Source organism: Phyllostomus hastatus, unplaced genomic scaffold (genome assembly GCF_019186645.2).
Source record: "Phyllostomus hastatus isolate PE091 unplaced genomic scaffold, TTU_PhHast_1.1 phas_contig_98, whole genome shotgun sequence".
Taxonomy (NCBI): domain Eukaryota; kingdom Metazoa; phylum Chordata; class Mammalia; order Chiroptera; family Phyllostomidae; genus Phyllostomus; species Phyllostomus hastatus.
This window is the reverse complement of record NW_025333999.1, coordinates 13,292,569-13,311,049: the sequence shown is the minus strand read 5'-3', so window position 1 is coordinate 13,311,049 and position 18,481 is coordinate 13,292,569. Positions and strand designations below refer to the sequence as shown.

Below are 18,481 nucleotides of genomic sequence, written 5' to 3'. Positions count from 1 at the left end.
AATTGCCCAATTGTGCACAGCTGTGCAATTGATACTTCTAGGTCTTAACCTCAGCCAAGCACTATGTATGGTGCTACAGAGCTCCAAAAGGCTCAGGACCCTGCTGCCTATCTGGTGGGGCTGGTGGGAGCATAGCAAGTGGACAAAGGAGGCAGAGTGAGCTGGTACCAAAGCCAAGGGCAGGATGGCACTGCAGAGGTCCAAACTGGGAAGACATGAGCACAGACCAGAGGAGCCCAGTTGCTAGAGACCATGATATGTTTCAGGGCTCATGTACATGTGTTAATTTCTTTAAAACCACATTTAAAAATAAACTTTTAGTGCAAAGAAAATATATTAATACACAATATAGTTATCTTTATACCAACAAGATCATAAATGTAGTTTTTTATATTTTGTATGAAAGAAGGGGCCCATGAAGGTGAAAGCAGCTCGAGCTGCACTGGCTTGGTGGCTTTGTTAGTCTGATCCTCCAGTACATAAAAAGGTTTCAGGTTTGATCCCCAGTCAGGGCACACACAGTAGGCAACTATTCGATGTTTCTCACTCACATTGATATTTCTGTCTCTCTGTCTCCCCCCACCCCACCCCCTCCATTCCTCTCTCTCTAAAATCAATAAACATATCCTTGGTCAAGGATTAAAAAAATTTTCTTAAGTACCTAGAGCCATGGAAGTCCCAAGGTAGACCTGCCTCTGCCTCCTAAATGCGGGTCTCTCCCCAGCCTTAGGTGGTTGTGGAGCCACAGAGGGAAGGAGCCCGGTCCCTAGCTATGGTGGCTGTAGGAGAGCCTCCTGCCAACTGGAAACTCCCAGCTAGCCACTGGAAATGGATTCAAAAGATCATCCCATGAGAGGATCACCTCACTCAACTACTCCAGCATGCCTCATTTTCCTTTCTTAGGAAATACAGTCTGAGGTTACACACTCTTATGGTTACACAGCCTGAGGAAGGTCCCAGAGGGCACTTGAACTTCAGCAGAGCTTGTCAGCTGAAATACTGGCACAGCTGAAATAACTGCTGTGTTTGTCATCTCCATGACGAGAACAAGGCCAGCTTGTAGGTGGGTTGGCCATCTCCTTACGAAGAGGAGGTAGAGATAGACGTGTTTCTGATATGGCCAGGGGCCAACTCAGTACCTGGAACACTGAAGGAATTCAGAAGGTATTCTGCATTGAACTAGACCATTCTGCACCACAGAAAACTATCTGTGTGGCTTCCTGAGTGTGTGCCCTCCTGCAGACACCAGTGTGGGGAACTCAGAAGTGGGGTATTTGTCTGAACAAGCAACCAGCTCTGGGCATCACCTTAAATGGGACACCTGTGGAGGGTACAGAGAGATGGGAGAGTTGGTCCCTTCCCTTAAGGACAATGAAATCAGGGTGGGCATCTAAATGACATGACAATACTAAAACTTGCATATAATTATGAACTAAACTTTGGGTTTTTTTAAAGAAGTGATGGGAGTTGTGCAAAGGCTGATGTAGTTAAGGAAGACCTTTTGAGAAGGTGGCACTTCACCTTGGATTTGGTGAATCAGTAGGATTTAAGTAGGAGGGATTAGGGAATTTTGACAAGAGTGGCTGACAGCTTGCAGGTGGGGTGAGCATAGTGTTGGGGGACAAGAGATCTTCACATGACCAATGCAAAGGGCTCACTGTCACTGTGCAGGTAAGGAAGTGAAGAAGTAGGAAGTGAAGAAAATCAATCTTCCTCTTTGCCTTCAACCTTTTGTAAAACAACCAACCTCTCTCACTTTGGTGTTGAGCGGAAGTATGGTTAAAGGCAGGAAGGAGAAGAGAGAAGGAAGGAAAAGGAGATACAGTTGGAAAGTGGAAAACAGGCAAGGGGCTGAGAGTGATGATTCACATAGCCCTTGGCAAGGAGATCTCATGAAACCCTCCAGAAGGGGCTCTCTCCTCCACCCCCTCAGCACAGAAGTGGGGACTGAGGCCCTCGGAGGTCTAACAAGTTCAAGGTGAGACATTCGGTGCCTCTGGTTTCTTTGCAGCATTCAGGTGTCACTGTTCTATCCAGTGCTTGAATTCAGAAAAATCAAATGCCGACAGAATGGAGCTGGCACATCATCAGGCTGCTACTTCAGTTCCATGCTGTAAATCTGCAGCCAGCTCAAGAATGCTACCCATACAACTGAAATCCAGTGTCCAATTGGAAATGGAAGCCACCCTCTCCATGGAAGATGAAGAAGAAAGCTACTCCTGGATCAGAGAGCCTTATTTTTCCCACAGAAATAAAGATGGGCTCATTTAACATGATTTCTACCTGTTCTCTGCAATTAGTGTTTAAGTGACTGTCTCTGGGTATTAGTCACTCCAATGAAATGAAATGATGCCATGGTAATTGGCTATGTGGGCTTCAGCACTTCCCTGGGGATTTCACTTGGCTCTGAGAGCATTTTTTTTACATAGACCCTGTCTGCACTCTTTATTTAGCTAATTACAGGGCTTAAGGGAATGAGTTGGCTTTGAGATGGAGGGAGAGGAGGGAGGAGGGGCAGCATGCTATACCAGGAAGGTCACTTGATTGAAACAGAGTGTCTTGGTTCTAGTCTGAACCAACACATTTCCCCTTCTATTGTGTTTTTATCTTGGACAGCTGTGTTGCATACATTATCTCACTTAATCAGACTATAACCTTGTGGAGTTGATGACATGACCCCTTTTACAGAGATGAGAACACCAAAGCTCAGAGAGGCTGCCCTCATCAACGTTCCCCTGGAAAGCAGCAGATCTGGGATTAGAACTGTAATTGGCCTTAATTCCCAGGCCCTCCTGACCACTCTTAGTACCTACTCACTAAGCAGACCTGTGTCATCTGTAACAAGTCACTTCACCTCTCCGTCCCCACTTTCTTTAACAGTAGTGGTTCTGTGGAGATGCTGGCTCTTCTAAGTGCTTTCTTACTATTCAAATTAAACATTCATTCTACTTTTCTCTCCTTTTAAAAAAATTCTCCCTATCTCTTTTGTTCTGTTTTTCTTCTCTTTCCCACACATCCAAAACAGGGCTGGTGCTAATGGGTGAGAGGTTGAGAAAGGAGGGGCCATGGGAGGAGGGAGCAGCAGGTCTGCTCAGTAGATGCTCTGTCATCCAGCCCTGAACAACACCTTCTTCTAGATGAGCTCCAAGCCAGGTTATGGGGCGAAGACCCAAGGGCTCGGAGTTTGAGGGTTTTATTTCCAGTTCTGCCACCGTGTTCCTGAGGGGCTTTAACCAAATCATGGTCTTGTTGCACCTCTGATTCAGTCATAAATAATGAAATGATTGTCTTGGTGAGGGTCTTGGGCCACTGAGTTCGGATCTTCCATTTCACACAGGAAGAGAGAGAGCTGGGTTTACTAGTGTCATATAGACAGCTGTTAGCACAAATATGCTGAGAACCCTGGCCGCTTGATAACACCCTGTGGGTCCCTTGTCCTCATTTCAGGAAGATAGGTTCTTTTGGTTCATGGGATTCACGCCTATCACGGGGGGGGCAATGAGTTGTCACCAAACCTCATCTTCTTCAGTTGAATAGTGTTTTGATGGGAATCAAAGATAGTTCTCAGTGGGGACAGTTTTTCACACCAGAGCACATACTCATTGACAACCTATTGCCATGATGAGTTCTACAAAGCAACGTTCCGAGACGAAGCAGAAAAGTCACTACCAAGGCCCAGGCCCAGGCCCAGCACAGCACAGCACAGCACTGCCAGGGAGGGTACTGCTCAGCAGGTGACAGTGTGGAAGGTGGATGCTGCACCAAGTGGCTGTATGGAGTCACAGAGAGGAGCACACAGTAAAGAGAGGCCAGGCACACCTTCTGCTTCCTGTTGCCATTCTCCCTCAATCGTTCCTTTCTTGTGGTATTTACTGTCCTATTCACCCCCATAACAAAAAAATGTCAGTTCTCTTTTGGAAGGGGAAGAAGACATTTTCTTGGTCTGTACTCAGGTCTTTGAGTTATTGTATTAAATACAAATAACATTTTAGGTTTTATACTACAGGGTCTTTAAAGTAGTTCTCCATAATTTCATTTATTCAGTTTAGGATTATTGTTATCCTTGTTTATAACAATGTAAGTCTCTATTGTATAATATAATAGCCACAAGGCACATGTTACTATTTAAGCTTGAGTGACTTACAATTGAGTAAATTAAAAGCAGCACTTTCTCAATCTTACTAGCCATATTTCAAGTTCTCAATAGCCACAAACTAAGCACTTGTATGTGTAATCTTGTTTAGCCCTCAAAACAATGTGTAAGTACAGTTTTACAGACAAATAATGTTAAGTCTTAGAGATATTTGCTTACTTGCCAAGATTATATGAGGGGGACCCCCCTGAAAAACCTGGAATTATCTTCTGGAGGGCAAGCCTCTTGTAATACAGGCTTCCCCACTAGGTGAGTTTTCTAGGAGCCCATCTGTGTCAGTGTAGCAGCTGGAATTGTTGTGAGAGGCTGTGTTCAGCTTCAGTGAATTTTTTTTTAAGATTCATTCAACACATTTGCCCATTTCATGTTGGGTGATTTATGAGTGTGCCTGACAACACCACACTGAATGTTCAGCAGTTTCTGACCAAAAAAAAAATGGCATGACACCAGTGCCCCATCCTCCCTATTCACCTGATCTCACCTGAAGCAACTTTTTTGTGTGTTTCCCTGATTGAAAAAGTCCTCAAAGGGAAATGTTTTGCTGATGTGGAAGAGGTGAAACAAAAAACAGCAGAAGTATGGACAAAAACTAGGGGGAGGGTGGTAATGGGAGGGAAGTGGGGAGGGATGGGTGGGCAGGCTGGAATGGGAGTAAAAGGGAGAAAACTGTACTTGAACAATGATTAAAATTTTAAAAAATGGCAGAAGTAGTAAAAGTCATCAAGATGATGTGTTCAAAACCTGTTTTGAGTGGTGGGAAAAAGTTTCAATAGGTGTATTGCCTCAAATGGAGAGTTCTTTGAAGGTGACTGAACATTAAACATGTAAGAATAAATACACAACTTTTTATAAATAAACTCCAGGTTTTGGGGGGTAGCAGAATGGTGGATATTGGCTGGTTTAACCCCAACATCTCCTCTCTAAATCAACATACTGTATTGCACTCCTGATGAAGAAATAGCAATAACAACCACAGTGCTTACATAAGTGACTTTTACTTCCTGGAATATGGAGTAGATATAATTTTACCCATTCATTCCAATAATTATAACTAAGAAGTCTGGACATTACATATAAAACAAACAGAAGATTCTGAAAGATGAAAAGAAGTCAGACCAGCTACATTGTCAGACCCAAGGGACAGCCCAGAGATAAGTTTCCTGAGTTTTCTTTTTTGCCTATGTCACAAACTTGGCAGAGTGAATTAAAAAAAAAATGTGACCTCACCACATGCTATCTATAAGAAGCATCAATATAATGACATACATTAGTTGAAAGCAAAATAATGGGAAAAGACTGACCATACAGACATTAATCAAAAGGAAGAGTTACTATATTAATATCAGATAAAGTATATTTCAGAGCATGGAAATTACTATGACCAAAAGGTCAATCCACCAAGAAGATGTAGGAGTTCTAAGTGTGTAGGCATTAAACAACATAGCTGCAATATATGTGAAGTAAAACTGATAGGTCTGAAAGGAGAAATGGACAAGTCCACAGTTATACTTGAAAATTTCAACACCCCTCTCTCAACAATTGGTAGAACAGCCAGTCAAAAAATCAGCAAGGAGTTAGAACTCAACACACTATCAACCAAGTGGGTCTTGAAAGACATTTGTAGAATATGTCACCCAACAACAGCAGAATACGCAGTCTTTTCAAGCATCCACAGAATATATATCATGATAGACCATATTCTAGACCATAATACACACATCATAAATGTAAAATTAAATCATACATGTCCATGAGGTCTCTGACTACAATGAATCAAATAAATCAATAACACAAAGAGAAGAGGAAAGATTTTAGACACTTGACAACTAAACAACACAGTTCTAAATAATCCATAAGCCAAAGAGGAAGCCTCAATGAAAATTATTTTTTAAAAATTTAATGGAATTAAAATGAAAATAAAATATATCAAAATGTGAGGAATACAGCTAATGTAGTGCTGAGGTGGAAATCCATTATAAACACATTGTAAAAAAGGAAACGTTTCAATTAAATCATCTCAGTTCCCACTTCAAGAAATAAGAAAAAGGAAAGCAAAATAAACCCAAGGCAAGAAGAATGAAAGAAGTAAAAAAGATAAGAGCAGAAATTAATAAAATTAAAAATAAAAAAACTATAGAGAAAATCAATAACATAAGAACTGAACCTTTGAAAAGCTCAATAAAATTGACAAATATCTAGCAATGGTGACCAACAAAAAAAAATACAGCAAAGACCTAAATTACCAATATCAGGAGTGAAGCAGAATATTACTAAAGACCCTGGAGTACAGGAAATACTATGAACAGCTGTATACACATCAATTTGACAACTTAGATGAAATGGACTAATTTTATGAAAAGTGTGAACTACACCACTCAATACAAAATAGATCATTTAAACAGTCCTGTTACTATTAAGGAAATTGAATTCACAACTTAAAAATTGTCAGAAAGAAATTGTCACACCCTCATAGTTTTAGTGAAGAATTCTATCAAAAGAAGAATTAATACCAATTTACATAATCTCTTCAGAAACTAGAAGAGGATGGAATATTTCCCAACTTACTTTGGAGCTAGTATAAAAGAGGAAGACAGAAAGAAAGGAAAGAAAGAAAGAAAGAAAGAAAGAAAGAAAGAAAGAAAGAAAGAAAGAAAGAAAGAAAGGAAGGAAGGAAGGAAGGAAGGAAGGAAGGAAGGAAGGAAGGAAGGAAGGAAGGAAGGATGGAAGGAAAGAGAGAGAGAGAGGAAGGAAGAAAGGAAGAAAAGAGGGAAGAAACGAGGGAGTTGAGAAATAAAATTATAGTCTAATATCTTTTATAACTATAATTCAAAAATCTTTAACAAAATAATTGCAGATAGAATTCAGTAAAATATAAAAAGAATGAACATATCATTACTAAAGGGATTTATTTCAAGGATGCAAGTTAGTTTAATATTTGAAAATCAATAAATGTAATTCATCACATTAACACGCTAAAGAATAAAATCACTTATCAATTAACTGATGCAAAAAAAGCACTTGACAAAACCCAAAAGACAACTATGATAAAACTCTCAGAAAATTAGGAACAGATGTGGGAACTTCCTCAATTTGATTGTTATACAATCAAATACAGGTGACAGCAAACCTACAGGTAATTAAACATGAGACTGAATACTTTCCCCTAAGAGCAGGAACAAAGGCAAGGATGTCTACTCCACTGCTCTTATTCAACATGGAGGCTCTAGCCCATGCAATGAGGCAAGAAAAGGAAAGACATACAAATTAGATAGAAAGAAATAAAACTGTCATTATTTATAGATGATGTGTTAATATCTATATTGAAAATTCCAAAGAATTTATTTTGAAAAAATACTTCTAGAACTAATAAACAAGTTCAGCAAGATCTCAGGGTACAAGATAAACAAAATATATATTTTTTAATCTAATAATAAGCACTTGGGCACCAAAATTTTAAATGTAATACTACTTACAATTACTCATAAAAATGAAAAATTTAAGTTTAAATCTAAAAATGTATATACAGCAACAAAATGCTGATAAAAGCAATAAAAGAAGATCTAAATAAATGAGAGACTTATTATGTTCATAGACTCAACATAGTAAAGATATAATTCTCCCCAAATTGACATACAAGTTTAACACAATCACTGTCAAAATCCTAGCAAGATTTTCTTGTAGTTATACACAAGAGTGTTTTAAAATTTATATGGGGCCCTGGGTGGTGTGGCTCAGTGAACTGAGTGCTGGCCTTCAAACCAAAGGGTCACCAGTTCAATTCACAGTCTAGGGCACATGTGTAGGTTGAGGGCCAGGTCCCCAATGAGGGGCATGAGAGACACAACCACACATTGATACTTCTTCTCTTTCTCCCTTCCTTCCCCTCTCTAAAAATAAATAAATAAAATCTTTAAAAAATTCATATGGAAAAACAAAGGAATTAAAATAGCTAAAAACCATTTCAAGAGAAGTTTAAAATGAATCACTCTATCCAATTTCAAAACATACTATATAGCAACAGTAATCAAGACTATGTAGAATGGCAGAGGGGAAGACACACAGATCAATGGAACAAAATGGAGAAACCCAAAACAAATCCACACAAATATATCTAACTAATTTTTTTTACAAAGATGCAAAAGAAATTCAATAGAAGAAAGGAAGCCTGCTCAACAAATAATACAAGAGCAATTAGAAATCCACAGGCAAAATTTGAACCTTGACCTAAACTTCACATCTTATACAAAAATTGACTCAAAATGGATCATGGACTTAAATGTAAAATCTAAAACTACATAACTTTTTAAAAAAACAAAGAAGAAAATCTTTGGCACCTACGTCTAGACAAGGCTGTACACCAAAAGTTCTATTCATAATAGAAAAAAGTAATACATTGGGCTTTATCAAAATTTTAAAATTTTGCTTTGCAAAAGACCCTGTTAAGAGGGTGAAATTATTTGTAATAGAAAGAATTAATAGTAATTATTTGAAAACACACACCCAATAAAAGACTGGTGTCTAGAATATATAAGGAATTCTCAAAGTTCATCAATAAAAACAAAACAATACAAAAACAATTCAAGTAGAACATGGGCAGAAGACATGAACAGATATTTCACTGAAAAGGACACAGATGACAAACAAGTACATGGAAAGATGCTTAGCATTATTGGCCGTTAGAGAAATACAAATTAAACCACAACGACATGTCATTGCACAATGATCAGAAAGACTGAGTTTCAAAAACAGTGGTCACAGCAAATGCTGGCAACAGTGCAAAGATACTGGATCTCTCATAAACTGCTGGTGGCAACATTAAGTGATGCAGATGCTTTGGGGAAGTTTGACAATTTCATAAAAATATAAACATGCAACAACCTTACAACCCAATAATTGCATTTCTGGGCATTTAGCCCAGAGAAAAGAAAATTTATGCTCACATAAAAATCTGTCCAGGAATACCACAGCAGCTCTATTTGTAATAAACCCCAACCAGAAATAACCAGATGTTGTTCAGCAAGTGAATGGTTAAACAAGCTGTGACACATTCCTACTCAGCAACAAAAAGGAAGGAACTATTGACACATGCAAAAATTTTTGGATGAATCTCCAGAGAATTATGCTGAGTGAAAAAAACTAACCCCCAAATAATTACATACTTTATGACTCCATTTACATACATTTTTGAAATAACAATTTTATAGAAATGGAGAACAGATTGGTGGCAGCTGGAGGTTGGGGAGGAGATGGTAGGGAGGGAAGTCGAGGTGATGTGCTTGCCTGATGGAAGTGTCCTGTGTGTTGACTCTGTCAATGTCAGTGTTCTGTCTGTAATATTGTACTGCAGTTTTACAAGATGTTACCATTGGAGAAGGCCTGATAATAAAATCTCTCTCTATGATTTCTTACAAATGTATTCGAATTTACAATTGCCTCAAAATAAATTGTAATGTTTTTAATTTCCTTAGTATTTTTTCTGTCTGTTTTGTTTTTTAGTTTTTATTGGATTTATTGGGATAACATTGGTTAATAACATTATATAACTTTTATTATATAAATTAGAATTTTATGATATGATATCTGTGTACTCTGTTGTGTGCTCACTACCTGAAGTCTCGTCTCCATCCATCATCATGTATTTGACCTCTTTTACCCTCTTAATCCTCCCGCCACTTCCTTTCCCCTCTGGTTACTATCATTCTGCTGTCTCTGTATCCATAAGTATGTTTTTGGTTTGTTTTGTTTGTTGACTTGTTGCTTTTTAATACACCCATTACTTTTAGAAGCTGCATCTTTTCAGAAGCTCAATGTAATGAAGCTAGTTACACTGTTCATTGTAGTGTGCATGTGCGCACTGGCATGGGCATGATTTATTAAGTGCTAGGTGGTAGCAGAGAAGCAGAATGGTTAGTATACACATTAGGTAAGATGCTGAAAAGTCTAACAGAGACAGAGAAGTTTGTACTGACCAGTTGAGTGGGTATAAAGTTGTAGGCCAAAGGAGATCAAGGATGTTTAATCAAGAAGTCACTCTGTTTTATTGTATATTTGAAAGTTCCTAAAAAGCAAATCTATTTTTTCTTTTTTATTAAATATGTTGGGGTGACATTGGTTAATGAAATTATATAGGTTTCAGGTATAAAATTCTATAATATATCACCTGTGTATTGTATTGTGTGTTCATCACCCTAAGTCAGGTCTCCTTCTGTCAACATTTAACCTCCATTTACCCTCTTCCACCTCCCCCATAACCCTTTCCCTCTTGAAATCACCATACTTTGTCTATGAGGTTTGGGTTTATTTGTTTGTTTGGTTTTTACTTAATTCCTTTACCACTTTCACCCACCCTTCCCCTCTTACAGCTATCAGTCTGTTCTCTGTATCTATGAGTCTGTTTCTATTTTGTTTGTTAGTTTATTGTGTTCATTAGATTCCACATATGCAGGAAATCATATGATATTTGTCTTTCTCTGACAGGCTTATTTTGCTTAGCATAATACTTACCATGCTTTCACAAGTGGTAAAATTTCCTTTTCTTTTTATTTTTTTTATGGCCAAGTAGTATTGTATGAATGTACCACAGCTTCTTTATCCACTCATCTACTGATGGGCACTTGGGCTACTTCTAAATATTGGCTGTTGGAAATAACACTGCAATGAACACAAGAGTGCATACACACGTATTTTTTTTCAAATTAGTGTTTTGGGTATCTGTAGATGTATTCCCAGAAGTGGAATTGCTAGATCATAAGGCAGTTTCATGTTTAATTTTTGAGGTATCTCCATACTACTTTCCATAGTGGCTGCACCAATTTGCATTCCCACCAACAGTGTATGAGGTTTCCCTTTTCTCCACATCCTTGCCAGTACTTGTTTGTTGATTAATTGATGATAGCTATTCTGACAGGTGTGAGGTAATATCTCATTGTGGTTTTAATTTGCATCTTTCTGATGATTAGTGACATTGAGCATCTTTTCATGCCTATTGGCCATCTGTATATTCTCTTTGGAAAAGTGTCTATTTCAGGTCCTTTGCCCATATTTTAATTGGATTGTTTGTCTTCCTGATGTTAAGTTGTATAAGTTCTTTATATATTTTGGAAATTAACCCCTTATCAGATGTATTATTGGCAAATATGTTCTCTCATGCAATGGATTCTCTTTTCATTTTGTTTTGTTTTGTTTTGTTTTTGCTGTGCAAAAGCTTATTAGTCTGCTATAGTCCCATTTGTTTATTTTTTCCCTTGTTTCCTTTGCCCTAGGATATATATCTATATATATCAGGGAAAATATTGTGACAAGGGATGTCTGAGATTTTACTATGTTTTATTCTATGATTTTTATGGCTTTGCAACCTACATTTAAGTCTTTAATCTCTTTTGAGTTTATTTTTGTGAATGGTGTAAATTGGTGGTCTAGTTTCATCTTTTTGCCTGTGCCTGTCCAATTTTCCCAACACCATTTATTGAATAGACTGGCTGTACCCTATTTTATGTTAAATATTAATTGACCATAATAGGGGTGGGTTTATTTCTGGGCTCTCTATTCTGTTTCACTGATCTACTTGTCTGTTTTTATGCCAGTAACATGCTGTTTTGATTACCATGGGCTTGTGGTATAGTTTGATTTCAGGTAGCATGATTCTCCAACTTTGTCCTTCTTTCTCAAGATTGCCATGACTATTTGGGGGTCTTTCATCATTCCATATAAATTTTAGGAATATTTGTTCTAATTCTGTGAAATATGTGTCATTAGTATCTTAATAAGAACTGCGTGGACTTCTGGCCAAGATGGAGGCATAGGTAGATACACTGTGCCTCCTTGCACAACCAAGATAGGGACAACAATTCAGAAACAGAATAACAACCAGAACTGACAGAAAATTAAACTGTATGGAAGTCGGACAACCAAGAAGTTAAAATAGACCCGTGCCTCCAGACCAGTAGGCAGTATCTCCATACCTCCTGTGGAGTCAGGCAGCCAGATGTGGGTCGCAGTGTGGAGAGCAGAGAGCATGGGACTGGACGTGTAAGGTATCTGGGGCACACAAGACCACAGCAGGTGGACCCTGCGCACACAAGCAGCAGCTGGCAGACCCTGGCCAAGAGGTGGCAACTGGCAGACCCAGCGAGGCAGGAATTGTAAAGCAAGGCACTGTGCACAGCCCAGGATCCCAGCACTGGGAAATAGAGCCTTGGGACACTGATTGAAAACACCTGTGGAGGCTGAGGCACAGAGAGACTCCCAGCCTCACAGGAGAGGTTGTTGGAAAGTCCCATGGTGTGCACAAGCCCACCAACATGGGAGTCAGCACCAGAGCATCCCAGTTTGCTCAGGGGAAGCGGTGGAAGGGACTGAGGTCTGACGGAGAGTGGAACAAGCGTCATTGTTCCCTCTTGGACCACGCCCCCACATACAACATCACAATCCAGCCACTGGGTTGCCCCACCCTGGTGAACACCTAAGGCTCCACCCCTCATATGTAACAGGCACCACCAGACCAAAGGAAAAAAAAAGATGGCTCAAACAGAAATGAAATCCCCACAACCAGTACTTTTAAGCAACCAAGAGATAGCCAACCTATCAGACGCACAATTCAAAGCACTGGTGATCAGGCTGCTCACAGAATTGGTTGGTTTTGGTTGCAAATTAGATGAAAAAATGAAGGCTACAATAAGTGAAATGAAGAAAAATGCACAGGGAACCAACAGTGATGGAATGAAAGCTGAGTCTCAATCAATGGAGTGGACCAGAAGGAAGGAAAACATACAATCAGAAAATAATGAAGAAATAAGAATTCAAAAAATTGAGGAGAGGCTTAGGAACCTCCAGGACATCTTTAAACATTCCAACATCTGAATTACAGGGGTACCAAAAGTAGAAGAGGAAGAGCAACAAGTGGAAAAGTTATTTGAACAAATAATAAAGAACTTCCCCATTCTGGCAAAGGAAATAGACTGCCAGGAAGTCCAGAAAGCTCAGAGAGTCCCAAACAAGTTGGACCCAAAAAGGAACACACCAAGGCACATCATAATTACATTAGCCAAGGTAAAAATGAAGGAGAGAACCCTAGAACCAGCAAGAGAAAAGGAGACAGTAATCTACAAAGGAGTTCCCATCAGACTGTCAGCTGATTTCTCAAAAGAAACCTTACAGGCAAGAAGGGGCTGGAAAGAAGTATTCCAAGTCATGAAAGGCAAGGACCTACATCCAAGATTGCTCTATGCAGCAAAGCTTTCATTTAGAATGGAAAGGCAGATAAAGTGCTTCTCAGATAAGGTCAAGTTAAAGGAGTTCATCATCACCAAGCCCTTATCATATGAAATGTTAAAGGGACTTATCTAAGAAAAAGAAGATAAAAAACATGTATAGTAAAATGACAGCAAACTCACAATTATTAACAACCAGACCTAAAACAAAAACAAACAAACTAAGCAAACAACTAGAACAGGAACAGAAGCACAGAAATGGAGATCACATGGAGGGTTAGCAACAGGGGAGTGGGAGGCGGAGAGAGGGGGAAAAGGTACAGAGAATAAATAGCATAGATGGTAGGTAGAAAATAGACAGGGGGAGGGTAAGAAAAGTATGGGAAATGTAGAAGCTAAAGAACTTATGACACATGGACATGAACTAAAGGGGGGAATGTGGGTGGGAGAGGGTGTGCAGGGTGGAGGGGAATGAAGGGGGAAATGGGACAACTGTAATAGCATAATCAATAAAGTATATTTTTAAAAAAGGCTATAATAAATCATGTGTCAAGTGAGGTGTCAGACATGCAAGACACTGAAGGAACAGTCACAGACTTGCAAATAAAGCCGTATGTTGAATAGCAAAAAAAAAAAGAGACAGAACTATGTGAATCTATAGATTGTTTTGTAGTATAAACATTTTAATGATTTAATTCATCCTATCCATGAACACAGTATATGCTCACATTTATTTGTATCTTCTTCAATTTCTTTCTTCAATGTCTTATAATTTTCCAAGTACAGGTTTTTATATCCTTGGTAAAATTTATTTCTAGGTATTTTATTCTTTTTAAAGCAATTGTAAGTGGGATTGTTTTCTTCATTTCCCTTTCTGGTAGTTCATAATTGGTATATAAAAATGCAACTGATTTCTGGATATTTATTAAGAGACTCTTAGGAGATTTAAAGAATCTTTGTGCAAAGAATTTAACCAACTTTGCACAATGAAAGTAATTCCTAAGTGATTCCATCTCTCCTAATCTTTTCCACTTGAATAATTGTGGTATCTACTTCATACAATGTAGAAAATTTAAATTATAGGATTCACGTAGAAATGCTAATCACAGTGCCTGGCACATACAAAAAGATTAATAATAGTTATTATTTTTAATGGAAAAGGTCCCTGCAGGTATTATATTGAGGTATAATTTGTATACAGTAAATTCGTTCTTTTTGGCTATACACTTCTATGAGTTTTAACTAACACATACTAGCACAATCAAGGTATTGAGAAGTTCCATCGTCCCCCAGATTTTCTTCATGCTCTTTGGCAGCCAAACTTCTCTTGCCACCCCCAGCCCCTGGCCACCACTGATCTATTTTTTGTCTCTGTAGTTTTGCCATTGCAATAATGTCATCTAAATTGAATCATACAGTATGTAGTTTTTGAATATGGCTTCTTTCACTTAGCATAATACATTTAAGACTCATTCATTTTATTGCATGTGAATATAAAACAAGGTCTTTAATCCACCTGGAATTGATTTTTATGTATGATATGAGATTAGAATCCAAAGTAACTTTTTTCTCCGTGTGGATAACCAATTGTGCCAGGCCATTTGTTGAAGCATCTGTCTTTTCCCCACTAATCTGTAATGCAGCCTTGGTCATACATTTAGATTCCTTATATATAATTTGCCTTTTGTTTTGAATGCCCTATTGCCCATTGGATGAAACAACTGTTATAGTAACAGGAAATAAAATGAGGAAAGTAAAGGAATGTTAACACATCAAAGCTACTTGTTGACCTTCTACTTTGTCAGGAATGAGCTGACTTCTTAGCTTGTGTGAATCCCATATCACTGAAAAGACTTAAACATAGACTGAATACCCATAGTGTGACATACTGGTCTGGGATCCAAGCATCGAATGGAATGAACTGGATGGATGGATGAATACATGAATGCAAGGATATTTAAAATACCTTTCAGTCAAAAGTTCCCTTCTAGTAAACAGTAAGATCAGTGAGACAAAAAGTTTGGGAGGGTAGCTTTGGAAAAGTAAAGACAAAAGGAAGCCAAATATTTGTTTTACTTTTTTCCAATCTTGCCAAAAAAGGCTTTGACTTAGTCATGTCACTCAAAATCATTTTACCTGCTCCTCTGGTGGCCTGGACTACACTGCCTACCATGCATATGAAAGGAGGAAGCAACACTCCTTTCTCTTTTAGAGCAACTGAACATCTTTCAGTACTCTGAAACTCCAACCGGAAAACCTTCCTTTAGTATGTTTTACTGTCAAAGCAAGTATAATCTTTCATTACCCATTCCTTGGCCAGCAATATGTAATAAAAGTATGGTTGGAACTAATGTTTAAATGTAGTTAGACAATTCCTGTTAATGTGCATGTATCATCAGGAAAGTGGTGTCATTATTATTTAAACCTAAGTATTAGTTACTTGATTATAATTTGTCTCAGTAGATATAGGTTGAAGGAGTATGGAGAAAGTATGCAGACATTCCCAAAGAATAAAAATGGGTCAGTCAGAGTTGCCATTACTAAGAATAGAAGCAGAAAGGGAGGAGGAGGCAGAAAGGGGGGAGGAGACAGAAAGGGAGGAGGAGACAGGAGTGGGAGTGTCAAAGCAAATCAACTGATCAGAGCTCAGTTTCCTAGCTTCCAAGCTCGACAGACCACATTGTCTTTTTCTTCTAAAGAGGAAATACAGAAAATATATGTAATTTACCAAATTAGATTTTCTCTTAAAGTCTTGCACCTGCCAAATATATTTATAAGAATGCTTGTAGCTGTTTAATTTGTAATAGCCCAAAAATAAGAAAAAATCCAAATTTCTGTCAACTATTAAATAGGTGAATATATTGTGTTAGAGTCCTACAGTGGAACACTATACAGCAATTTTAAAATCCATAGATACACAAAACAATATGCATGAGTCACACAGATATTTTGTTGAGTGAACAAAGTCAGACACAAAAGAATACAAACTGCATACTTCCATTTCTATGAAGTTCAAAGGTAGGTAAAACTAATCCACAGTGTTAGAAGTTGGAATAGTTGTTACCTTTATGGGAGGTATTGACTGGGAATGGGCATGGTGCTTAGAAGTTTCTGCATCTGTATCTGCGTAGCAATTTCCTGTATTTATACATATGCACAAAAACATTGAGCTAGAGCATGCAGATTTGGACACTTTACAACTTTTAGTTATATCTCAATTTTTTTTTAATTTAGGGAAGTTGAGAGTCAGACCCCACTTACTTGCTCCCAGGGGTTGATAAAAAGTTTATGAGTGGGCTCTGAGTGGACTGGAGTTTAGGGGCAATGACTGAAGAGAGATTGTTGTAAGAACCAGTCCCCATCTTTAGATAGCTAGATGGGGAGCCCAATCCAGGAAGAATCCACCCTTATGTATTTCTTTCTCCCTCAAGGACCTCACACACAAAATGCTGATGAACAAGAAAATGCACTCAGAGTGCACGAACTTGATACTTGATATAGAATGTCCTATGAGGATTTAAAGAATTTCTCTTTAACCTTTAACTAGACTCATCAAGAAAAAAAGAGAGTATGAAAATAAATAAAATCAGAAATGAAAGAGGAGAAGTAAAAGTGACACCAAATAAATACAAAGCATTGTAAGAAAATATTATGAACAACTATAGGCCAACAAATTGGACAATATGAAAGAAATGGATAAACTCCTAGAAACATACAATCTTCCAAAACTAAATCAGGAAGAATCAGAGAATCTGAATAGACAGATCAACTAGTATAATTGAAGCAGTAATCAAAAAACTCACAAATAAAAGTTCTGGATCAGCTAGCTTCACAGGTGAATTTTTACCAAACATTCAAAAAAGAATTAATACCACTCCTTCTCAAAGTATTTGAAAAATTCTAGAAGAGGGAAGATTCTCAAGCTCATTTTACAAGCCCAGCATTATCCTAATTCTAAAACTAAATAAACACACTACAAAGAAAGAAAATTACAGGGCAATATTGCTGATGAACACAGATGCTAAAATTCTCAACAAAATATTAGCTGATCAGATTCATCAATACATCAAAAAGATCATATACCATGATCAAGTAGGATTTATACTGGGGATGCAAGGTTGCTACAATATTTGCAAGTCAATAAACATGACTCACTACATAAACAAAATGAGGGTTAAAGCCACATGATCATATCAATAGATGCAGAAAAAAGGTTTGATAAAACCTAGCACCTATTTATGATAAAAACTCTCTGCCATGTGAAAATACAGAGAACACACGTCAATATAATAAAGGCCATATAGGAAAACTCACAGCTAACATCATACTCAATGGGCAGACAACTACAAGCATTTCCCTTAAGATTAGGAACAAGACAGGGATGTCCACTTTCACCACTTTTATCAACATATACTAGAAGTCCTGGCCACAGCCATCAGACAAGAAGAAGTAAAAGGCATCCAAATTAGAAAGGAAAAAGTAAAACTCTCATTATTTGCAGTTGATATGATATTGTACATAGAGAACCCTAAATATTCCACCAAACTGTAAGAACTGATAAATCAATTCAGTAAAGTAGCAGAATACAAAATAAATATCAAGAAATCAGTTGCATTTGTATACACCAATAATGAACTATCAAAAAGGGAAACTAAGAAAACAATCCCATTCACAATTGCTTTAAATAGAATAAAATACCTAGGAATAAATTTAACCAGGGATATAAAACCTGTACTGGAAAATTATAAGATACTGAAGAAAGAAACTGATGAAGATACAAGTAAGTGGAAGCATATACTGTGTTCATGGACAGGAAGAATTAACATCATTAAAATGTTCATACAACTCAAAGCATTCTATAAATTCTATGCAACTCCTATCAAGATACCAGTGAAATAAAACAAATATTGCTAAAATTTATGTGGAACCACAAAAGACTCCAAACAGGTACAGCAATCTTAAGAAAGAATAACAAAGTTGGAGGAATCATGGTACCTGATATCAAACTATACTATAAGGCCATAGTAATCAAAACAGCATGGTAGTGGCAAAAACAAAAACAGACATATAGACTAATGGAACAGAATAGAGAGCCCAAAATCAAACCCATGACTTTATA

At 37.7% G+C, this 18,481-nt stretch overlaps 1 protein-coding gene across 4 annotated transcripts in view; it reads left to right on the top strand.

Annotated features, from left to right (window-relative positions):
- Window positions 1-18,481, top strand: part of ADRA1A (adrenoceptor alpha 1A) — a 107,006-nt gene that overhangs the window by 40,122 nt on the left and 48,403 nt on the right. Inside the window, exon 3 of one of the 4 annotated variants that reach the window (XR_006787448.1) lies at window positions 2,012-2,089. The exons of 2 other annotated variants lie outside the window; for them this stretch is intronic. Coding sequence is in view for 1 of the 2 variants with exons in the window: in XM_045852912.1 (XP_045708868.1) it covers window positions 2,012-2,271 (260 nt within the window). In the remaining variant the exon portion in view is untranslated. Of the gene's footprint in view, window positions 1-2,011; window positions 2,336-18,481 lie in introns of those variants that run through there. One more of the 4 variants, XM_045852912.1, reaches the window with a different exon arrangement.